Source organism: Phyllostomus hastatus, unplaced genomic scaffold, assembly GCF_019186645.2.
Source record: "Phyllostomus hastatus isolate PE091 unplaced genomic scaffold, TTU_PhHast_1.1 phas_contig_210, whole genome shotgun sequence".
NCBI classification, from domain to species: Eukaryota; Metazoa; Chordata; class Mammalia; order Chiroptera; family Phyllostomidae; genus Phyllostomus; species Phyllostomus hastatus.
This window is the reverse complement of record NW_025333737.1, coordinates 8,577,483-8,602,394: the sequence shown is the minus strand read 5'-3', so window position 1 is coordinate 8,602,394 and position 24,912 is coordinate 8,577,483. Positions and strand designations below refer to the sequence as shown.

The 24,912-nt window shown below is 51.8% G+C and overlaps 1 protein-coding gene across 2 annotated transcripts in view; it reads right to left on the bottom strand.

Annotated features, from left to right (window-relative positions):
• SLC39A11 (solute carrier family 39 member 11) overlaps nt 1–24,912 on the bottom strand; it is a 262,852-nt gene that overhangs the window by 29,628 nt on the left and 208,312 nt on the right. For both annotated transcript variants that reach the window (XM_045837488.1, XM_045837489.1), the window contains exon 7: nt 20,729–20,798. In XM_045837488.1, coding sequence (XP_045693444.1) covers nt 20,729–20,798 — 70 coding nt within the window. The remainder of the gene's footprint in view (nt 1–20,728; nt 20,799–24,912) is intronic.

Here is a 24,912-nt window from a genome sequence, read left to right as displayed (position 1 = left end):
CAGAATCACAGTCAGTGTGGCCTGCTCTTTGCGAAATGAGTGCGGCTGTTTCTGGATCCCACGGTTTGAATGGCACTTAACACCCAGGGGACAGCTGACTCTACATACATAACATCAACCACCTAGATGCAGTTAGTGGTTTCTGAGCACCTCCCAGATACACTAACCACAAAAGTGGCGGCTGGGGACCACCAGGGAAGGAGACAAGGGAGTCAGGATCGCATGGTCGCTGTCCTCAGCTTCTCAGACCACAGCAGAAAAGACCTATGAATAATCCAAAGTGAGCCAACCGAGGGCCAGAAAGGGAGGCAGGGAGGTGGCTGACGCGTGGCCCCACTGCAGACAGAACTCACGGCCCGGGTTCCGAACCAAGCACAGATGTGATGACACGGTGGCGGGACACTTTAACGTTCCGTCCTGATGGCAGAGTCTGGAAACTTGGGAAGAGCTGGCCACAGTTTGCAGTTCTCATTCAGATGTTTGGCAGGATTTCGGCATTACCCACAATGCCTCCCAGGAGGCTAGAGACCTGGAATTTCGCCTGGAGAGAGGGAGGCGCAGAGGAAGCTGGCCAAGCCTCTGAAGTGTGGTTCTCCAGGAGATTGGGAGCAGCTGTTCCCTTCCCACTGGGGCAGGCCTGCGAATGGTTTCGAGGGGCAGCTAAGCAGGAAGGCCTCGGGCCAGAGGCAGCTCTTTCGGAGAACAGTAAGTCATGCAGGTTGCAGATTACAGACAGTTCTCAGCGAGGACAGATCTCTCACTTGCCCTGGATGCACCATCTGTGCTCTACGCAGTCACACGGATTTGTAAACTCTTTTCATTCTGTGCTGAGTCCCAGGGCAGAAACCTGCTGTTTTTCCTTTAACCAGACCCTGGCTCAGTGCTTGGCATGCAGCCGGCCTTCGAGGATGTACTACCTAGGGCGATGATCTCAACCAGAGCGATCTGGCCCCCGCAGAGCACACTGGGCAATGTCTGGGACGTTTCTGGTTGTCACCGCTGTAGGAGGGGTGCTTCTGGCATCTGGCAGGCAGAGGCTGGGGATGCTGCTGAACAGCCTACAGTGCCCGGACGCCCCACGATCAAGACGTACCCGGCCCCAAGTGCCAGCTGTGCCAAGCTCTGGCAATCGCTTTTGCACAAAAGCAGAAAGGGTGCCTGGGAGAGGGTGTAAATACCCCTTTCCCAAGGAATGTTAAGAATGGATTCCAGCTGTCCTCGTGGGCTTGGGACTTCGGGGGTGACAAAGACTCAACAGGGCGGCTCGGTCTCTGGCATTATCGCTGTGTCACCAGGCCCCGGAGCGGCGGGCAGCCGCGCCTTCCTGCCCCTGCCTCTTCCTCCCACTTGGACTTGTTTCGTAGGGTTTTCCTCCAGCGAGAGGGGGTTTCCATCGGGCGTGGATCCTTTCCAAACCATAAGGCAGCGAAAAGTCCCGCCGGTGGGGCTGCGGTTCCTGTTGTGTCTCCGCTTCAGGAGGGAGGAAGACGGCGACGTAAACCCTGTTTATCAAAATCAAACCCCTGTGGACTCAGGTCCCAGCCTGCAGAGGCTGTGACAGCCAAGTCACATGACATGCAGAGCGGATGGCCTTTTAATCACAGCAGTTCTCTGAGGGCAGCGAGGGGAGACCTGTTACCACAGAACCTTTGAAGGGGCACTTCCCTGCCAGGTAACAGCACCAGGGCTTCTGGGTCAGGCTTCTGGGGCATCTCCACCCCCAGGCGCCAAGTGTGACACCCGCATTCTTTGTCTTGACAACAGCACACCAGGTAAGGTTCCCCGTTCCGACTTTTCTGATGAGCTAAAGGGGTTCTTTCTCAGGCTACATGGAGGACCAGACAGATCCGGTCTTTCCATCCTTTCCAGAAAGCGGTAACTTTTGCCAACCATGATGTACTTGAGGTTTTAGAGACCAAGGCCCCAAGTGAATGTGGAGTTTGAGCTACCTTCTGCCTCAGTGTCTCTTGGGCAGATGCTTAGCAATCAATTTCCCTGTGTGAGGATCCCTAAGCAGAGAAACCCACTTCGTAGTAGCGAAGCTACCATTTTTACTAGGAGTACAGACTGCACGCCAAGCACTGTTCTGAGCATCTGACAGGCACTAACTCAATGGCTCGAGGGAGATGCTCTTATCATCCCTGATTCATGGAGGAGGAAACCAAGGCTCGGAGATCTTGAGTAACTTACTCAAGGCCACCCTGCTAGTCAATGGCAGAGCCTAGACTTGGACCCAGGAAGTCTGGTTTCAGGGTCCATGTTTGTAATACTGTGCTGGGCTCTGTCTCTGGAGAAGAACTCCCTAATTCATTAGACATTTAGACTAAAGAAGCAAAGGAAGCAGCTGCATTCACAAGTCCTAAGGAATACAGTACAAAGAGGACTGAGTGTGCAAAGTGCTGGGCAGCATACAAAGCATTTTTTTCCACCATGATCTCCAGTGAGTCCCGTGAGGCTATGAATATGATGGCAGCCCCTACGCACGCAATGACACTGTTGCCAAAAAAAAAGTCAAAGTACCATCTCTCTATGTGCCATGAATCCATGAAGGACCAATGGCATCAACCAGGATGAACCAAGAATTGAAGGTCTGGCCTCACACCTCAGGGTGACCAGGCCGCTCCTCCTGGAGAATGAACCCTCCTCCCCTCCTCTCAATTTGTGGGGTTCTGCCAACGCTCCACTCATGGCTCCAGGAAGCAGCCTGTGGTCCTACTCTGGACCATGGGCGTAATTCCATCCCTCGAGATACAGTGATTGGTTCACGGGGGAGCATGTGATATGTTTGTCTAATCAGATCCCAAGGGACCTATGGAGAAGCTCCCTGTTGGACTTGAACCTGAAGGACACAGGGCTGGAGCTGTTAGCAGGAAGCTAGCCATGATGCTGCCATGTAGAGCCTGAGAATCGAGCCAACACTGAAGACAGCAGAGCTGAGGACGAGAAACAGAGCAGGGTCCTGATGATACGATTCGTGGTCCTGGACCGAGCTGCACCAGGAGCCAGGGTCCCTGGACCCCTCAGCTCTGCAAACCAGTACATTTTCTTTTTAGCTTAGGACAATACAAACTGTGGTTCTATTTCTTACAAATGTTGTAAATGAAAAGTAAACCTATCTCATTAAAACACTAGCAAACATCCATTACACTGGCTAGGAACACAGACAGGAAACGGCTGGTGTTAGACTCTGTTCCCTTTCTCCACACCTTTGTCTCAAAGGAGGATGTAAAACTTGGGCGAACACAGGAAATGTGGCTGACTTTACAAAAACTACACTGATAAGCACAGTTGATTATCTGTGAATATCATTAGCAAATTCATGGAATTTGTTCCTGAGTGAGTCACTCATCAGACTGTACCAACTCTCATTCCTAGTCACACTGAACCCTATCAGCCATTTGCAAGAACAGGCTCTGATCGACAGGCTGGATGAATAGGAGTGGACGGGGTAGCCCTTCTCCTCCACCTTAAGGTCAGCACGAAGAGTTTGGCCTCCTGACACACGGAGGGCTACCCAGCTCAGTGGCAAAGGCTGAGTCATGTGCATCTTCCCAGCACATTCACTAGAGCACAGAGCTCTTGTGCCTGGACCAGGTACTTCTTCATTGAGACCATCCAAACAGAGAAAAAATCAAGCAAGTATCACATCCTCCGAGTGATTCTGTTCTCCATATATTTCCCTCTGATTTCACAGCCCCCAGGGACTTCCTGTGCCACCCCTGGGAAGCCACACTAAGTGTGAGGGACCAACTGGGCAGACGGGGGCCCCAGGTGCGTGTGAGCGGCCAGGACTGGCACACAGCTGCCTGCCGATGCCCTGGGTCTCAGACATGGGGCGTCATCGAGTTTGTTTTCCTGCTGATTGAATTACTCATGCCTCATTTGTCCACTTCCCTGAAACAATGTTTTTTGGATGCATTTAGAAACCCGAGTCTCCGAGGTTTGTCTGGACTGGTTTCTATTTGTAGAGAAAGAGAGTTCGCTTGTCAAGAGCAGAGAAAGTGAGTTGTGGAGGGTCATGCTTTCCTGGGGTTCCTGCCCACAGATTCCCAACGTCCCTCCGGGAATTGGGACTCCTCGTGGGATGCTTTTGTTCCCTTTGGAGGCTCCCCATGAAACACGGGGAAATCTTGCCAAAGCTGCAGTGTTTTTTGATGATTCTCAATTCTCAGAAAACCAGAAACACGTCTCGAGCTTAAAGGGCAGTGGCAAAACAAATAATTGCCGAGCCTGTTGGTAAACAGACCCAGAGAAGGCGAGTGGTTCAGCTTGTTCACTCTTGCCTGGGAGACAGAATTTAATACTGCCCTGTTCTGTTTTTCTTCTGCCCGTGACCCAAGTTAGAGCTTGCTTAATTTCTGTTTACCATGGGAGTCTCACGGGGTGGAAGGAAAGAGACGTCTGGTCAGACTGGGGGAGAGGGTGCCTTTCCCAGAAGCGCCCCCTGCAGACCAGTGGCTCTCACCCTGGGAGGTACAACATCAGCTGTGGAGGCCCAGCCCTGGCGCAGCCCAGTGAGGTCACAACCACTGCAGGTGAGGGCCGAGGCAGCATTTAAAGCTCCCCAGGTGATTCCCACGTGCAGCCAGGGTTTGGCACCACTGCCCGAGAGCTGTGCTACCCAACAAGGTGGCCACGACCATATGTGGCTGCTGAGCACCTGAAATGTGGTAAATCCAAATCAGATGTGCGATTAATGGGAAATGCACACTGGGCTACAAGAGTTAGCATGAAAAAGAGAAGGCAAGGTATATTGTTAACTACCATGTGACATTGATTATACTTGAAAATGTGGGCGTGTCCCGAATGACTCTGTGTGTGTGTGTGTGTGTGTGTGTGTGTGTGTGTGTGTGTGTGTCTGCAGAAACATGTGGGAGGGACTGTGGGGTAGATCCGAAGTCAATAAGGAATTATTCGAGGAAGAGAAAGACAGAAGGAAAACCTGCATGCCATTAAGCACTCTTAAGACACCATCACTTCCATTTATAAGGAGCACAAACTGCCAATCATTGATCTCCCTTGGCACCCCCACACCCCCACGGACATGCATGCTTGTTCTGGTTGAACATCAGTAACGCACAGTTCATTTTCTTTCCACCACAGAGAACATGATTAGGAAGGCTAAGACGTGGATAATAGTTTCCAAGTAAAAGTCAAAGTTCAACCTTGAAGCATCTTTTGATCCAGTCTATTCAAGCATGGCAAAAATATCCTCAAAGTATAACCAATATAAAGGTTAACCAGCAAGAGGCAAGTGAACAGAATGTAAAAATAAGCACACACTCAATGATGGTCTTTGCAGAACAGTAACTAACTGCACGGTAATCATCCTGTACCAGACACAGTGGTCAGTTTGCTGGCTAAGTCTGGTGCACTGGGCCAGTCTACTCTGTCCCAGTTCCCTGTGGTCCTGCCTGAACTCTGGACCTTAGCAAAGAATTTCTTTTTTTTTTTTTAAAGATTTTAATTTTTATTTATTTATTTATTTTATTTTTAGGGAGGGAGAGAGAGAGAGAGAGAGGGAGGGAGGGAGAGAAACATCAATGTGCGGTTGCTGGGGGCTGTGGCCTGCAACCCAGGAATGTACCCTGGCTGGGAATCGAACCTGGGACACTTTGGTTCCCAGCCCGTGCTCAATCCACTGAGCTATGCCAGCCAAGGCAGCAAAGAATTTCTTGAGCAACCCCAGAAACTCTCCTGTGTGATGGTCATTTTGTGCATCCACAACTAGTCTGTGGGGTGGGCAGATATTTGGTTGAACATGATTCTGGGGATTCCTGTGAGGGTGTTTTGGGATGTGAGTAAAGCAGGTCACCCTCCACAGTGTGGGTGGGCCTCGTCTAATCAGTTGAAGGACTGACTTTCCCCAGAGTAAGAAAAAATTCACCAGCACACTGCCTCAGGTTAGTGCTACACCACTGGTTCTCCTGGGTCTCCAGTCTGCCAGCCCACACGGCAGACTTGGACTTGCCAGCCCTTACAATCACATGGGCTAATACATTATAATAAGCCTCTGTGTACACATCCTATTGGTTCTGTTTCTCCAGAGAACTGTGACTAACACACCACGCCCTTCCTAAAGCCTCACCTGTAGCTGTCACCCACTAACAGTGGGGTGGGTCTCTGGAGGGAGTAAGGGCTGTTTCTCACCCAGGGTGGCTGGACCCACAGCAGCTTCAGTGCCCATATCCCCCGCTGGACCCATAGCAGCTGCCTGGAGGGATGGGTAATACAACTCAAAAGCATGGGGGAGATGGGCTTGGACCAAACCAGCCAGAGATGGGAAGGAATCATGAGATGAGTTGCCTCTCCTGTCTCCTGCCTGCTCCTCTGCACATTCTAATCAACGGCGCTGAGACTCAGTGGTTCCGTTTGGTCTCTTTGAAGGTGTCCTTCATGACCTACAAGCAGGCATCGAGATTTCCTTTTCGAGGAGGCACGACCAACTCAGTGGTGTGCCTCACTGCAGACTTACTTTCTTGCCTCACCCCTGCTTCTCGGGCAGTGTACCTCCCAATAAACTGCAGGGTGTCACTTTGCCTTAGGTTCCATTTTCTAAGAAACCTAGACTCAGGCACTCGGCCTTTTTCTTTTTCGATTCATTTGCTTGACCAGGAAAGAGCTGAGCTTTTTCTTTGGATTGGGGTTCCCACCGTTTGGGCCAGGAGTGAGTGCCTGGTCCGAGGTGAACTGTTGTGTACAGGCTGATGCTTGACCTGCTTGTGAGGGTCTCTCCCTGAACAGGGATGAGCCGATCCAAACATCTCTCCTCTCTCAGCTAATGCAGATTTAACAAAGAGCAGGGCATTCAATGGACGGTGGCTGGTGGACAAAGAAATTATGGACCAATTACCCTACTGAGCTGTGTATAAAAAGTGAAAGAAGTATGTATGTGAGAGAGATAGAGAGGGAGAGCGAGAGGGAGAGAGGCTGATTGATTTTGATTTTTTAGGCCCAACTTTATTTGTTCACGCGGCTGCAGGTTTCTCTGCCCCTGATCTCCCATCTCCTTTACGGGAATGTCCCCTTTCACTTGCTCGAATTTCTGATCAGTCTGAATGTAGTCCCTTTGTAAGTAAGCTGCTTTTCCTATCTGGATGATTTTGTGACATTTTATTTATCTTTGTAGCTCGAAACATTCTCCGGGGTACATCTGACTGCGAGTGTCCTCTTACTAAATCCACCCGAGGTGTGGTGCACCCTCCTCGGTGGCACCCCCAGATACTCTCCCCTCCGGGACCCAGAAACTTCACTTTCCATGATAACTCTGAGGGTGGTTCCTGTTCACACTGACCTGGCTGCTCCTGGGGGAACACCACAGGATGGCCTGCTCTGACAGCACACCTGCGGCTCGCCCTCTGTCTCACCTTCGTCTCCCTCTGCCCCTTCTCATGTTCTTAAATGGAAGGTGGCAATACGGAGAGACCGTCTGCAGGATGAACAGCACAAACGATATACAGGATGTCTTGATCTACTGAAAATATTGGATACGGCCCTGCCCAAAAGCAGTTTGTGATTCTGAGGTCTGATTTTTCGGACTCCTTTGAAAGGTCTCCAGTGCCTTGTGGGTGATCGGAGGAACCTTCGGCAGAGCTTACAGGTAATCCTGCCCTGGGAAGCTGCATTGTTTCCTCATTTCCCCATCTACAAAGACCCTCAACCAAGGGATATGCTTTCATGCATTTAACAAATCCACAGAGGGAAACAAATTGAATTTTAGTTGAAAGTCAATACCTGGGTCACAGTTGAGACACAATCAACAGCCACATGAGACAGGCTGGAGCAACAAATCCAAGACCCACGGTACGGACAGATCAGACATCAGGGGCATGATGGGGAGAGGTGCAGTCAGGCAGCGTCAGGGAGCATTAAGTCCAGGTGGGGAAACAGAATTCAAGATCCTAGAGATAAGAAGGCAACGAAAAAAGGCAGTAGTACCAACGAGGAAGAAAAAAGGAGGTACCAGTGAGGAAGGATGGACAAGTAGCTCAGAGCTGAAGCAGACAAGACAGTCCAACCAGGTAAAGGGAAAGGCAGAGGGGAAGAAGCAGGCTCCAGCAGACAGGACGTGCCGTCAGAGCCCAGGCAGAGAATCTGAGCACCCATGGTGGACAGGGTGAGGACTTCTGTAGCCATGGGCCAGGGGGGAAATGGAGTCAGAATCCGGGCTGAAAGGATTCACAGGCAGAGGCCCAAAGCCCGAAAATAAGTAACCAGGTGAGAGCCTAGCCTCGGTGAGGGGTCTGACAGCAAGTTTCACCCTGATATTGGACATGAATCTTAGGCATCTTATACAGCAGGAACTGAACCCGCATTCCTGGACCAGAATGCGGACGAGAGTTTCCAAGGGGAGACGACAAGCCTACCAAGCGTGCAAGGGGTCGTGGGGTGTGAACCACACTCTCCTTCATGCAGAGGAGCAATTCCTCAGTTAACGGGTACAACCCAAAGGGTTCTCGTCCCCTGTTCTTAATTCAGTCACCAGACTCGCCATCCTCTTCTTCCTTGCTTAGAATCTCAATCTCTCTGAGAGGCACTAGATACAGACAAATGAGGCATCTCGATTGGAAAGGAAGAAGTAAAACCATATCCATCTGAAGATAATATAAGTTTATATACAGAAAAACCTAAGCGATCCACACAAATTTTTTTTTATGACTAATAAATGAGTTCAGCTAGATTTCAGGATAGGAGGTAATTATACTCCCCCTCAGATTGTATTTGTACATACTAACAAAAAGCAATCTGAGAATGCAATTAAGAAAACAATTCCATTTATAATAGCATTACAAACAGCTGGGAATAAATTAAAAGCAAGGAGGTGAAAGACCTGTACGTGGAAAACCACCAAACATCACTGAAGCAGTAGCTCCCTTCCTCACCCTAGGAAAGACGCGAGCGTGGGAAGCTCGTGTCCCCCTCCGGAAGGGAACGTGGGAACTTTCCCACTTCTCTGCTTCCTTCCAGAACTGTGGTTCTCACACCGTGGGTGCAGCCACAGGGAGCTTGTTGAAAACACTGACTTGGGGCCTGACCCTGAGATCAGACTCCGTGTCTGAAGGGTACACTTGGACTCTGTGTTCTCAATGGTGCCTGCGGTGACTTTTGTGCCTGGTTGTCCAACCTGAGGCCAAAGTAAAGCCCCTCCCCTTCCCTCTGCATCTTCTCACGGGGTGAGGTGGGGAGGGTCACTCCCACGAGGTCAGTGAAGTGCGCCTTGCCCTGGCCACCTGAGCAGTGTCTGGAGATGTTACCCTGGACGTACGAAAGGATGGTCAGGAGTGAAACTGGCTAGGAGGGGGCGGAGTGCGCTGGAGGCTCTCAGAGAGTAAGAAGGGCTCCCTTGCCGAAGAGAAGGCTCTGGGCCCACAGCTGTTCCCAAGTGCCATGCCGGTCAAGTAGCGTTTTGACCCCTGGTCCTGAGCAGGTCAGGTGTTAGTGAACAGCGTGGCTTCGGGCATGTCACTTTACTTCCATTCTTCTCTCACATCAACTTGAGGACCCCCGCAGTCTCTCCCAAGTGGAATGGACAGCGATAACCGTCTGTACACTCATGGGCGAAGGCCTTTGTAATGTGACTTCTCGGCCTCCTCCAGTCGATCCTCCTTTCCCTGGACTGAAAATGTATGTGCCTCAGGCCCTCTGCCCAGCCCCCTGCGCGGCCTGGTGGGGCCCCGACTCCCCAACCTGCAGGCAGGCAGGCATGAGGTAATGCAAGCAGGGAGCTGGGCGGAGGCCGGCACAGATGGTCCCGGGTAGTGTGTGTGTTGGGGGGGCGCCCTCGGCCTGGACAGAATTAAAACCTGACGACCTATCTGATGGAATTACCCCAAAGAAAGGAAATTTGTCTTTTAAGAACAAGTGAGAGGCTGATGACTGAAGTCCCAAAGAATTCTGTGGTTGAACCTTTTTTTTTGTTGTTTGTTTTCTGGCACAATCTGTCTCTGTTTCTGAGCCGAGGGCCGTGGTCCCCGTGACAAAGGCCTCTTTCTTACGACAGTTTAGCAGCTCCAGTCCAGGAGGGGGGCAGCCCTGACTCTCCCATGGGCCAGTGTCTGAGGGCAGGCGGCCGCTGAAAAAGGAGAGAGCCACTGCTTTTCTCCAATTTTGTCCAAAATGAACTGAGAGAGATTTGGGGCGGGGGCAGAACACAAAACCTTCACCTCTTCCTGAAATAAAAAAGGAAACCCACCAAACGGGTGAGGCAGGGAAATAAAATGCATCACGATGGAAAAGAATACGGATTAAAGTGATGCTCAGGGCTTAGTGTCCGCTGTGGGGGCACTGCAGAAAGCCAAGTGGGGGTGGGGGGAGGCTGGGAGACCCTATGTATGGGTTTCCTGTGGCCGCTGTAACAAAGTAGCACAAACTGGGTTAGACAACGGAGATTTATTCTCACGGTTCTGGAAGCTAGGAGTCCAAAATCAAGGAGTTGGCGGGGTTGAGCTCCCTGCAGAGTCTCCAGGGAAGAATCCTTCCTTACCTCCAGCTTCTGGGGGCTGCTGGCAACTTTTAGCATCTCTTGGCTTGGCTCCAGTCTCTGCCTGTCATTCCACAGAGGGGGTGTCCCTGTGTGTGTCTCCGTGCTGTCACACAGCGTTCTCCTCTGCATGTATCTTCAGAAGGACACCAGGCGTCTGGACTCAGGGCCCACCCGAATCCAGTATGATGCCACCTTAACTGATTATATCTGCCAAGTCCCTATTGCCAAGTAAGGTCACATTCACAGGGACCAGGCGTTAGGACTTCAACGTGCCTTTCTGGGGGACATAATTTGACCAGGACACGTTTGCTCTAAAAACCTGGGGCTCCCACTCAGCCAACTGCCACCCCTGATCCTGGAGCCTACAGCCCAGAAAACTCTTGCTCTGGAATTCTACCCTCCCCATGATCCGGCCTGTCCGTCCATCCGTCTGCTTCCTGGGGGGTAAGGCCGCAGCAACGCCACCCAGATCACCTCCACACCGACTCTCTGGAGTGTCCCCTTCCTGCCCTCTGCACCTCCCTGCATGGGAGTACCCAGTGAGGGTAACATCTGCATACTCTTTAACACGAGTACTTGCTTCCAGGGAGACTGGCTGGAAAGTCTGTCCTTCACTGGGAGTTTTTATATTCCTCTATTTCCCAACCTGCCCGATGAGACACAGCATTTTAGGAACATACCTGACAACAGGATGGGAACTCCCACAGCCAGGGCACATACTTATAGCTGAGCTGACCCCATGTCCTATGGCACTGCGGGGGGCAGTTCTCCAGCCTCTCTGGTTGCAGCAGACACATCAACTTGGGAGGCAGGAGAGGGCATCGGTCAAAGGCACAGGCCAGGGCCTAGGTTCATATCCTGCCTCCACCCCTTACTGCTTGTGTGCCCCTGGCGCGTTCGACATCTATAAAACCAGAGTGCTCATCCTCCCTCGTTGTGGGGGAGGGCTCTGAGGATTAGCTAATGCACGTGAGCCAATGAGCACAGGATCAGCACAGGGAAAGCACTCAGTACGTGCTGGCTTTTGAGATCATCCCGTGGTTGCTAGAGGCAGGAGTGTCACGGGAGAGCCAGGCAGAAGTGGCTAATTCTCGGGCTTCCGCATCAGACGGACCTCTGCCAAACCCGGACTCGGCCACTTGCCATACACATGACCCCAAGGAAGGTGCCCTGGCTCTGTGCCCTCATCTCCACATGGGGATGGCAGAGGCCAGTGAGGCTTGGAAACGGCTCGTGACAACAGCTGTCCCTGCTGGTCCCACATGGAGCACCCCGGCTGCCTCTCTTAGCTCACCAGGCAAAGTGCTGTGAAGTGAAGGCCGTGCCAGAGCCACCTCAAGGGAACCTGAGCCCCCTCAGTGGTCCGCTCTGCAAAACACAGCCGCTTTCTGCCTTGAGTTACTTGTCACAAGCTGTGAGGACAGGGACCGAGGAGAGAAAAACACGTGCCGTCCCCAGCACTGGGAAAGCCACAGAGAAACCACACTCCCGTGCGCGAGTGAAGAGCTTGGCAGGTTCTGCGCCTCCCCCGGGGCCTGCTTCAGGCTAAACAGAGTGCACGTTGTGTAGAGATCTGTCCCCCGTGCCAAGATGTCCAACCCTGTCGCCAGGGACTTGGGTGGGGGTGGCTGGGGGCAGCATGGCAGAGGAGGGGGCCGCAGCATAAACAGCCCCTTGTGTGGCTGGCGGGGGAGAGGCTGGTGCCCGGCAGACAGAGGAGGGCAGCCTGGTGCCTCTCTCCTTGTTCTGAGACGGTAACTTGTGTGGCCACATCGGAGGGGCCTAAAAGTGAATCCAGGGAACTGGGAAGGGCGGGCAAGAGGGAGGCAGCCCTCCATCTGGAGGGGCTGCCCACTGTAAACTCATCTGCAGGACTGTCGGCCACCGCTGCCCCTGCACCCCGCCCCCCCCGCAGTGCAGAGCAGACAGCACAGCCTGGTCCTGGTTTGCACAGAGAACAGGAGAGGTGGCCTGGGCTCTGCTCTGGGTGAGGGAGCAGGATGAAGACAGCGTGCATTATGCAATGACAGTGGGCACGTTCACCGAGCAGACCCAGAGCAGGCCATGCTGGGGCAAAGGAGCAACACCAGCCCGGGGAGGTGGAGGGGGAGATGGAGGAAAGTCCGCTAAGACACGGAGCCCAACACACATGAGAGCAGAAGCAATGCCAGGTCCGGCCACGTGCGTCTAGCACCTGGGCCTCCGCCCTGAAACAACACCTACGTTCCACATGGCCTTCCTGTATGCCAGGCACACTGTCCCGGGGGCTTTGCATGTAACACTCAGTTAGTTCTCAGAACAATTTGTTCAGGTAGGTACTACTATGATTCTCATTTTGCAGATTAGGTAGCTGAGGCACAGGAAAAAAAAAAACCCATGCGGGTAAACAGCCAGGAAGAGACAGACAAGATGTGAACCCAGGCAGTCTGGCTCCAGAACCACGCTCTTAAACACCACAACCCCACACTCACACAGAGTCTGCAGCAAAGAAGACTCAGGGGCAAGTGAGCCCCGACCACTGCCAGGCCTTCTTACTGAGCTTCTCATGCAGCCTGGCCAAACATGCACCGCACAGGCCTCTGACCCTCCCAGCCGAGAGCCAGGTCCGGGGCCTGGGACTTAGCTCTTCTCCTTGCTGGCTGTGGGGCTGCGGACAAAGCCCCTCTCGGTGCCTCAACTTTCTTGCCTGCAAAATGGGGCTGCTTGTGAGTGGTACCCCCATGAGCAGATTCTGTGAGAGAAGGGAGGCGAAGGGCGGCACTGGGCCAGCACTCCGCAAGTGCTCGGTGGGTCACCTGCAGTTAGAATGCCGGTTATCCCTGCGGTGCGAGGCCGGGATGCGGGCGAGTGGCCCCGAGAAAGCCTCTTGCAGCAACGCTGTTTGGGGAACTGACCTTTAAAGGTTAAAGTCAAGTCTTGGTCTAATCTGGTTCCTTTTATTTCAGCACAGAAGGCAACTTTTTAAAGCTTCCTTTCTTAAAAAGCTAATAGAGCTAGCACATGACTCAACAATCCCAATTGTAGGTATGGCCCCAAGAGAAACACAAACACAGGTCTGCTCAAGACCCTGCCCACGAGTGTCCACGGCAGCACTGTTCCCAACAGCCAACGCCCCGCGCGCCCACTGACAAGTACATGGACTCACAAACTGCAGTCCACACGGTCGGCTCAGTAACCTCTCTGTGGAGTGAACAGACAGATGGACGCACAGGTACATTTATGACTTGATTATCTGTTGCCTAAAATTATCCCTGAGAAACCGCCTCATTTTACTTAGTCCGGCTTCGCCCCAGTGTCTGGCAAGCTTTAGGCCCTCTCTCTTCCAGGAATGGTAAATAAATAACATTACTTTAAAAAGGTCTTCACAAAAATAAATGTCTCCCCCCTAAAATGACATAAACATCTTACTGATTTTGGAGCGTGCTGAAGTCAGGACTCTAGACACCTGCATCTTCCTCTCCTGGCAGAAACGATCCAAGGAACAGAGCGTGGCTTCCTGCCCTTTCACCGCTCATTTCATGTTATTCCTTCCTGTCTGTGTGGGGTCAGTAAAAGCTATCTTGTTATTGTGTGACATGGGAAAATAAATGAGATGATTATGGAAACGTGTAAGTGCTGAGTTCAATGAAGAATGCAACATCAAGGTCAAAAGAGCGGGAGGATGAAAGTGCTACTATTTTGAAAACATACAGAGCATTTTTATAAACTTGTATATCTATGTACGTGGTCCCTAACTTCTGCAGGAGCTACACACTGTCTCAGACATCAGCACCTCTCAGTCGCCTTCTGCACCCTACCTCGGTCGGTTTTGTACCACCTACCAAGCTATGAAGTAGAACTACCACATGGTGGCGCTGTCTGCCAGCCACTGCCTGCCTGCCAACGCTTCAAGTTCCACTGTCTCTTAATAATTCAGGGTAAGGCTATCATTGTGTGGGAGGACTGGAAAGGGATTGTAAGAGGAGCTGCCTACAGACTACTCTTGAATTCCAGGCAAAGTAGTTTGATGGGTTCAAGAGAAGGGCTTGTTTGCATACAATAAAATTTCTAGCTCAACCTGCTATTGCAAATAAACAACAGCACAAGAATTTACTTTGAATTCTACTGAAGTGAAATGAAGAGCGGAGGGGGTGCGGGAGGAGGAGAGTGTGTGTCATTCTGCAGTGGAAGGCGTGGGAGTGCTTGGATCAGGTGTGGAAGTATATCCTCCCCTAGGCACCTTCCTGTCTTTACTCTGGGGTTCCACTTCTCAGGCTAAAGACCACTCTCCAAGGGAACCAGGCTGGGCTCTGGTTTCTGTGGGGAAGGGTGAGACCCAATGCAGAGGGCAGGGAGAAGGGTCAAGAGTGGCAGCCTTGAAGAAGGGAGTCTCCCCAGAACTCTCCAGAAGTTTAAGCACTTGTCCCTGTGGCAGGGAGGCCTGGGGGCACCCTCAGAGCCCCTGGCGATGTGCAGGCAGCTTGGTCCTTAGACCATGCACGAGTGAACTGGAACGAAGTTATTGTTCAGCTCTCTGACGCCACCCCCCACAACACCCAAGTCTCCTCTCCAACTTCTCTGCATGTAACCATCCCGTTTTCAAAAATATCCTGGAACCAAAGTGGGGGGTCCACTTGGACTTACAGATGCACTGATACAATAGGTCTTACACATACAGACACACTTGTCACTGGCCCAAGCTGACTAATGACCAGGGAACTGTGTCTACTGCTGTCTTTATTGCTAAACAAACAGCTGCTTAGTTGACTGATGGCTGCTGTCTCAAATGATTGTTAATGTATCAACATACACGTTGGTTTTTAAGCCAGGCAAAAGGATACATCTGACTTATATTTTACTCTTGGGTCTAGGAGGCAAACGCATAGTTTACAATTTATTGTAATGGCCCCACATGTAACTTATGAGCTATCTGGGTCCAAAGGCCGGCTAACATACCCAGCATCCTTTGTGGCGTGCCTGGTGCTGGACAGCCGGACCTGGCCCTCAGCAGGGAACACACCCCGGTGTAGGGTGGGGATGTGCTTTGTGGATTATCCACGGCACACGGCACACGGCACACGGCACACGGCACACGGCACACGGCGAGGTCTGCAGCCAGCCTCTCTGTGACACGAAAGCCTGCTCCAGGACGGGCAGGGCGGGTCCATGGATGACAAACGCCTTCCAATGTGTGCCTCATCAAAGCTTCAACAGGAAGTAGTACAGGAAACCAAATGTTCAGGCATAAATAACCCTGCCCTCCCTGCTGGTGTGAATTATGCCTGCCACTGAGTTAAGTGAGAGCTGAGGACATGTTTCCTTACTGGAAAACATGTTCTCTGGAGTTAGTGACACTTCAGAAAGGAAAATCACCGAAGCAGCCAAACTCCCCAAGGACATGTGGTTTGAAGAATTTCTTTGTAGTGAAACCAAAAGAAATTGCAAGGGCCCAGATCAGACAGAAGAAAGCTGTTTCCCTTGAACTACAGGCTGCCCTTTGCTGGCTGAGATTCTTCAGCATTCAGGGGAGGTGACCCCAAGCAAGCTATCTAATGAGAAAGGAAGGAGGAGGGAGTGTTGAGACAGGGCTCCAGAAAGGTGGTGAAGTAACAGCATTTGAACAGTAGATGGCAGCACCCATACACATTACATGCCAGGGGCCCACCTGTCCTCTTTCTGGTCAGGGAAACAAGTAGAAACTGAAGACAGTGCTGTTCTAGAGCATTTACTTTTTACGTTTTCTCTTTTCTTGTGAGGGGTTGTGATGTCACAGGTGAGACAAGAGAACTTCCTGCTTCCAGATGCTTAAAAAACAGTAGGGAGTTGTAAAAATGAGCATTGGTGTCAGGGTGTTTGATGATGAACCTGAACTAAATCTATGGGCAGTGTCCACTAAACTAGGGGTGTCCACACTTTTTCTGCAAACAGCCAGCTAGTAATCACGGTCAGTTTTGAGCCTTACGATCCTGTGGCAGTCACACAACCCAACCACCGCTGCACGAAAGGGGCTGCAGAGAGCACGGAAGCTTACGGGTATGGCTGTGTTCTAGCAGAACTCCATTTACCAAAAGAGGGTGTGGGGCTGACTCTGGGCCCTGGAACACAGGCTGCTGACCCCTAAACTAAATGAACAGGACAATCCATCTGGCTCAGCCAGCTTGGTCCACGTGGACCCCAGGCACCTGCTGGGTAACCCTTTTCTTTTCCCAAATCCAGGCAAATCTGTATTCCCTCCCCTCTCAGCCACTCCCACACAGCACTGTAAGATGACCTATGTTTCCTGGATGCCTGAACTTGAATTCTCCCTTCTCCCTTCTCCACAGCAAAATCAGCTGACAAGTGCTGTCTGTTGGTTCTGCATTTAAAACCTCTTCCGGCCATCAGGCCTTCCTCGTTCCCACCATCATCACACCCCTGTCTTCCCACAGCAGCTAGAACACACAGCTGCGGGTGGCCAACAGACATCGGTTCCACTGCTGAGTGTTTCACACTGGAACATCTACACCCCACCCCCAAATCATTCCATGGGAGCCGGGTTAGTGCTTCAATCATCTCTCGGGCTTTGTCATCTCCTGCATCAGCACCATCACCGTGGCCAACCCATCATCTGCCTTCCCTTCCACAAAGCACCCTGGGAACTGCCTCGGTGACAGGTCTATGCACCAGCCCTGAAAATGCCTCAGGATCCACCCTGCTCTCTGCATTACCCGCCCTTATCAGCTCCACCCATCCAAGTGCACTGACCCCACACTAGGGCGAAATACGCCCACTCTGTGACGACAAGGAAAGAGAGTGCCCTTCGTCCACTGGTTTCTTAGACAACTTGGTTTGTATGCTGCCCTTGGAGCGCATGGTGTGCCAATCCCCTGGCGCTCACGGGTTCAGCCGTGCACTAACAAATTATTTGGGCTACCTCGTGTCATCGACTTCCAGTGACATCGCATTGAGGTCAGAGATTGGGGTCTGAACAGTCGTGATGTGGGGCTGTTCTACCTGTGTGGCTCTAATCAATTTAAAAATAGGCACGTGTGTGTTTGAAAAGAAGGAAAGCTTCCCAGTTGCTGGGTCGGGGTTCTATCTATGTCCATTAAACACATTTTGTAAAATTTTCATGTTTGATTGGTGTCAGAGACAGGAAAGGCGCTCACCACCGTGATGGAGGTTTTGCCTGTTTTTCCCTGGCAATTCTGACAGCTCTTCTTAAGCAGTGTGACGCCTGCATTGCTAGGTGCACACAACTGCAGGGCCGCTGTGTCGTCCTGGTGCAGTGTTTCCCTTGTCATTAAGGACTGACCTTTATTCTTTATATGGCTCTCCACCTCCATGTCTGTTTTGTCTGGCACCGAAACTGTAACGCCTGCTTCCTTTGATCAGCATCCACCTCGGACCCTTTTCCATTTCTTTACTTTTAACCTTTGCGTGCTGTATTTGCGGTGTGCCACTTTGTAGTCCCACAGAACCGGAATTTTAAAAAGCAAAACCTCTCTCTTTTAAAAAATGTGTTTGATCACCTGATGACTTTGTTTCTGTACCCCTCCCCCCAACAATTAGTCTGCCCTCCTCTCTTTTCTTCCTCCCCCCCTCCCTCTGACCTCCTAGTCCCCATCCTCTGGCTCACCCAGGTCTGTAGCCAGGAGGTCTAACAAGTCCTGAGGGGGGCTGTTCTGCACTCTATCAGTCAGGAGTAAGATCACAGGCACGTGGAAGGGAAGACCCCAAACCACGCACTACATGCGGATTTGTAAGTGAAGACAGTGGGTTGAAGGGTAGGGTCTGCTTGAGGGGGAGATCTCTTTGCTTCTCTGCGGCTTGGGTTTCGGGAAGCCCCTCCCCCACCCCAGGATACTCTGGACATGGTGATGCTGATGCCGCCACAGGCTGCTCCAGGGTGCAACGGGAAAAGCCCCCAGTGAGCTGCTGAGCAGAGGCCTTTGCGAGGCCGCCGCTACAGAGGCCCATGGCCCCAGGCTGCTCCCCGCTCCATGGTCCTGAGGGTTTATGTAACTCAGGGAGAATCAAGGGGAGGGCGGAGCTGGGCTGGAAAGGCTTTTGCTCTACTTTCTCTACAAACAGTTATAATGATTGGCAGGAAGTGCAGGTGACAGAACAGCGGGACATCTGAGTTGACATCTTGATGTTATGGGGGATGTGGTGCCACCAGAAAGCCAGGCCTGCGAGTGCAATCCCTGGGTCACAGGCCTTCTGTAGGGTGCGCAGTGCCCCGTGCTCTGGGAGGGCCTGGTCTTCAAATGTGGACGGGGTCAGCCCCTCTCACCTGCTCAGCCCCCTGCACGCTGCCCGACTGACGTTTCTCACGTTCTCACTGAAGCCAGGATCAAACCGGCTGCGCCGAGGGACAAAGAGCCACTTTCCCCACCCGACGCCTGGTGCTGGAAACGCAGCCCGCAGGGCACTGTGAGTCAGAACCAGCCCTGGACGGTGGCGACACTTCTTACATTTTAAAGGCCCCTCTCCTCCTCCTGTCTCATCCGATTTTCTCCACAGGCATCAGGTTAATGGGTGACACTGGCCTGGCGATGGAGGGAGGAAATGCCCTGGGAGTCTGACAGGTGGGAATAAGAAGGGACAATGTCAACCTAGAACATGCACACGCATGTTTGTGGCTTCGTGGAGCAGGCACGTCCCTTGGCATGTAGCACTGGCATTCAGTGACCGGTAGTGGTACACTGACCATACAGGAGCAGCACGTCAGCTGAGGGAATCCACACAACGAGGTGATGAAGCACAAGGAGGCCCCACGCACGTCCAGTCCCCAGGAAGGATGAAGAGGGGCTTCATGGGAAATTAGTTCCTGACCACATGGTCAATAGACACAGGGTTGACCATTAGAGGGGGGTGTCTTAGAGAGAGAAAGGAGGATATTTGGAGAATGCACCAGCGAGAAGGCAAGGGAATAAGCTAGAAGCAGGCATCAGAACTGGTGGCCCTGGACCATCGCTTTGATCTGAATCACGTTTTTAAAACGACTGTGAATTCCAGAGCCGTTAGGTCATGCGTGGGCTGTCTATGTGAGGTTCACCTCTGTCCTCACAGTCCCCGACTGTGTCCCCCAGTTGCCTCCACTCATTTTTGTGACTCCTTAGTCCCCAGAAGGCATCCGAGTTCATCACACTTGGATGGAAGGCTCAGCCCTGGCCCCTTCAGCCCGGACACTGCAGTGTTCGTGGGTTTGTGGGCGCAGGTGGACCGGCCGAGCTAATCCCTACGAAGGCTAAAGGGTATGTGCCCTGCGTGATCCCCAGGTGGACACTGGCCATATCAAGGCCCCGTGTATCGCAAGGGAAGGAGAAGTGAGGAAGAGCTGACAAAGCCTGGCGACCATCTAAGGAAGATGAGGGGAAACGAGGAGTCAAGGATGACAGTTTGGCTTCGTCACCTGGGTGCAAGGTGATGACGGGGAACCCTGGGGGAGGGGCAGGCTTTGAGTGACAGCAGACAGAGACAGCAGCTCAACTTCGGAAATTCTGGGCATGAGGATCCTGTGGAACATCCAAGTATCTGGGAAAAGTAAGTTTAGAAGGAAAATCTAGGCTGAAATGAACTTGAACACCACCAGCAAATAAATGGGATATAAAGTCATGGAGGGGGACGAAGTGGGGAGAATGGATGCCCCAGAGACAGGTCTCTGGGCAGCATCAGTGTTTCCGAAAGGGCCGTAGGATGAGGAGCCCCCAGGAGAGCCTGCAAAGAAGCAGACGTAAGCGGGGGGCAGGGGGGCAGCCAGGGGAGGCCAGTGACATGACAGAGAAAAAGGGCTTCAAAGAGGACGGAGCCACTGGGGCATCAACTGCTGCCTGTTGTGTTTCGTCTTTAGGTTTTTTTTTTTTTCTGTGGGGCTGGGGGAGTTACACTGATTGATAAAATTGTCTAGGTTCCAAGTGTACAATTCTGATACATCATGTGTAATTGCATTGTGTGTTCACCACCCAAAGTCAAATCTCCTTCCAACACCATGTATTTGACCCCTTTTACCCTTCACTACTCCCTTCTGTCTTCACACATTTAAAGAGTTTAGACAACAGCACATGATGACGTCCACACTGTGTTTTCAAGGTGGTCACCCCTTAGAGAGCATAGACCTGCTCCATTTGATGGAGCACCTCTCTCAGGTGAGCTTCACCGGACCTCCGCCCCACCTTCGCCAGTCTTGGCCCTGTGTGGCTGGGGGCACCCATCCGGGTCACGAGCATTTCCAGAGCACTGCGGGGTGCAGGGCCCAGTGCTGGGCAGCAGGTGCTGGCTTACCTGGCACTCTCAAAGGTGGCGGACGCCGTCTTTTCTACAGCTCCAAATCCAACTCCGACAGCAAGCCCCTCTGCAACACACACAAAAAAGCATGACGGGTTAGAAATACTTTCCCCACGGTGCTCATCGCCACCACTGTGTGAGGTGATGTTGCGGCAGATTGTGAATAACAAAAACTCTAGGGCTCAGCAGACTACGGCCTGGAGACCAAATCTAGCTCACTGCCTTTAAAAAGTTTTTTTTAAATTATTTATTTATCCATTATTTTTTTAATTGTAATTTAAAAAATTTTGAATGCTTACTTTTATATGGCTTTCAAGCCAAGAATAATTTTTACAAGTAGCTGGAAAACAAAGAAAGAGCATTTCATGACCTATAAAAATCATGTACATTTAGCGTGCATAAACAAGGGTTACTGGCACACAGCCGTGCTCACTTGCGGATGAGCCCTCTGTGGCTGGTTCTGTGCAGCAGTGAGAGAGACCCTATGGACCAAAAACCTGAATTATTTACCATGTGGCCCTTTACAGAAAACATTCGATCAACCCTGACCTAAACATGTAGGGTTTTATCAGCTCATGAGCAAGAAGCCCAAGGTTGACATGGTGGCCCAATGATATCATTGCAGACATGGGACAAGCCATTGTCACGAGGTAGAGACTGTTACAGTCTACTCTGAAATGGTGTAGTTATCGTGCAGCTTGAAACTTGAGGATGGGCGAGATGATTCTCCAAGTCCTGTCCAGTGGACCTGGCGAGCTTGCCAAGTTCACCAGCACCCTGACTAGAAGCAGAGGTGGAAGGGAGACGCTAGTCTGCAGCATCTGGTGCAGAGGTAAAGGCTTTGGAAAAAGTGGAACTGTCCCAGTGGACTCAGACCCATGGGGTAGAAGCCTGATCTTAAGGCAAGTCCTGGCATCCATGGGGGAGTTCAGTCTCCATCCAAAGAGGAAATAAAACCATAGCATTGGTCAGGTTCAAGACCAAAAGCTTTGGGGGCAAGGAGCAACCTTTGTTATGAAGAGGAAAGGGGGCGAACTCTACTGAGAGGGGCTTGTCTTCTTTTGGAATTCACAGTCACTTTGAACTCCCTGTTTTTATCCTTGTGTCCTGTTTAGAGTGGGCCAGGGACACTGGGATTGTACAATAATGATGACTTCAGGAGGCACCTGGGGACAACAGGGCCCTTTGGCTTGACCTGCGTTAAGGTGAACAAGCTTACTCGTGATGCAGTCTGGTTCATCCAAAGACCTGCTAAGCCTCAGCAGCTAAGGCATAAAGTGTTCCCTGTGCTTCAGTCTCCCTGTGGGGACCTTACGGGGTAACTGTGGCCACCAGAGGCTGCTGGTTGAAAATTTGGGGTTCTAGTGCCCCACTGAATATCTTTCCTTATTTCTCCTAGTGACCATCATGGAATTCAGAGTCCTAGGACTTTAGTGGTGGACGAGAGCCCAGAGGTCACGAGGAATGACTTGGGCCACTGCCAGATTCAGCAGCCAGGGACTTGGAGCTCTTTCCAAAACCAGACCAGAGTCTCGAGGCCCCTGGGCCCAGCCCCCAGGGTGCAGGACTCACACTGCAGTGGGCTGCAGAGAAGCCCCTGACACTCTGCTTCCGAGGGCTCTCGGCTGACGTGGCCAGCCGAGGCAACATCAGAGCAACCAGACTTTGCAGAAGTGAGGTTTTAAAGTTTTATTCATTGTCATTTTTAAGGCTCCTGATGTCAATTCTTAATAATGGCTGAGTCTTCATTCATCAAGTCTTTCTTCTCAGCTGACTCCAGGTTCCAAATCTGGCCTTGTATTCAAGATCTCTGTCTCCCTGTGGTCTTTCTCTTGGACATAGTGATGGTGGTGGTGGCAAAGTGGCCTGTTTTATGCCAGGCCCTGGGTTAGAAGCCTTGACTGTGAACCAGAGGTGAAAACTGTCACCTCCACTCCACGGGTCAGAGTGGAAAGGTGGCGGGAGGCTCTGAGAGCCCGGGGGAGCTGGGACTCTGAAGTCCAGGCTCTTCCTCGCCCTCCACGGCTGGCTGTTCACTTTCCTTCTCTTCCAGAAATGTCCCCAAGGGTAGCAGTCATGACTCCAAGGAGGGGTCTGGATACACGTTCAACATTTTCAGGTTGGTGTGATGCCTCTGACGTAGTGCTTCAGAAAGGGGTAGGCAACAACAGTGTCCTGGGGGAGGTGCCGGATATTGGTGAGAGCGGAATGTCAAGATGGGCTACAGCTGGTATGTCTACGGCCTTCAGACACACTTCCCACCAGGGAGGAGGCAGCCTCTTTCTGTGCAGCGCCAGGAGGGCAGGAGCTGCCACATCCACGGTCATGAGAATGCAAAGTGAGAGGACCTTGGGGACGCCTCTATCTGGCCACCTGCTGCCTCCGGGGGTGCAGTGTTTACAAACCTACTGTTCTCAGGGTGTGTAGAACCAGCGCAGTGGAGCGGTACCGCACTCTCACCCGTAACTGTGGGTCTCGGGGTGAGGGTGGCCCACTGACTGGGGAGAGGCGTCAAAAGCTAGGGCGGCACTTAGGGGTGTTTCCTGAGTGAGAAGAACAAACCCCTCCCTTTGGAGAAATCAGGGTTTTTCCCCCTAAACCATAAACAACAGTTGGTTGGCTCTTTTGTTAAAGATTTTGCTCTAATTAGTGATTTTCCCCCCTTTGAGATAAAAAGTTTATTTTGCCTTTTCCTTATGAAAAACTAGTGAAAATTAAAGTATAAAAATAAATACAATTTACATTAATGGACATTTCACTTCAAAGTAAATATAAGAAATAATGTATATAAAGACATTAAGAATCATGTCTGGCACTTTTATGAGAAAAGCTGGGAAAGCTGTCTCGTAAGTAGTGGTCTTAATGTAAATCAGGGGTTCCCAACCCATTTGGCACCAGGGGCCGGTTTCGTGGAAGACAATTTTTCCACAGACTGGGGTGGGGGGACGGTTTCAGGATGATTCAAGTGCATTACATTCAAGCTCGCCTCCTGCTGTGTGGCCCGCTTCCTAACAGGCCCGGACCGGTACTGGTCCTTGCCTGGGGGTTGGGGACCCCTGATATAAATGACAGTGCAGCCCAGAGCCACAGGCCCCCCGGCAACTCGAGACCTCACCCTCGCTGGTTATGGAGCATGCGGCCCAGCACACTGACGTACACAAATGCAAACAACAGCTCCGGGAGTTTGGGGAGGAAAGGAAGGGCCTGTCCAAAGTAGCTCAGTGTCCAGGGCCAGAGCCAGGCCTTGACCCTGTCTCTCCCTCTCCCTCCACCCCAGGTTGCTGACCTTGGCTGTGGCATTCTCCCAGGTGCAGGCAGCTGGAGCTTGCATGTGAACCTGTTTCCTGAGGAGGTCAGGGCAAAGCCAATGCACTGTCCCTCGGCCCCGCCCTGGACCTTGGCCATGGCAGTGTGTGCCTTGGCCATTGAGTTCTGTGATGGATGGCAAAGAAGCAGGTCCTTCCTCCCTGCTCTCCTGGGGCTCTAGGGGAGGGAACCATGACCCCCGACTCCAAAACACGTGCTGCCAAGGGAGGGAGCCAACACTTCCCTGTGATTTAGAAAAGAGAAGAGGAAGGAGGGCTTGTGGCGAAGAGAATGTTAGTTGTTATCATGTCTGAAGGTGGAAAATACCGGAGAGTCAAACTAATGGGAGACCAAGACAAATTCCACATGAGGGAGAGAAAGAACCGCAATAAGAGAATTCAGGCAGATACTGAAGACCAACAGATGGTTGCAGGAACCCTTTGGGTGGAAAGGAGCAGAGGAAAAATGCCAACTGGAGCTCACACCCCAGGTGTTCCAGCAAAAGTGCAAATTAGGAAGGTAATTATGACAAAATCCAAAGTGAGTGGGATATTATTAGTAAGCCACAGCCTGTTCACAGCTACTGCCATTAGCTCAGGCGCAAAGAGGGGAAAACAAACCCAGAACCTGGTGTGAGACGTCCAGGGGGTCGAGGTGGAGTCTTGAGGACAAACTTGATGATCAGCTCTAATGCAGAGCTGGCCCAGCCCCGTCTTCTCCTGCAGCTGGGTGTGCCTGCCTCTCCCCACTTCCCGTCCTTCCAGAGTCTCTCCCTCCCTGGGCCTCCACTGGGGAAAAGCAGAAGACCCGGGCTCCCCGCTGGTGTGTTATCTAAGGTCCTTGCAGACGCCACAGAAGGACGGCAATGCTGCTCG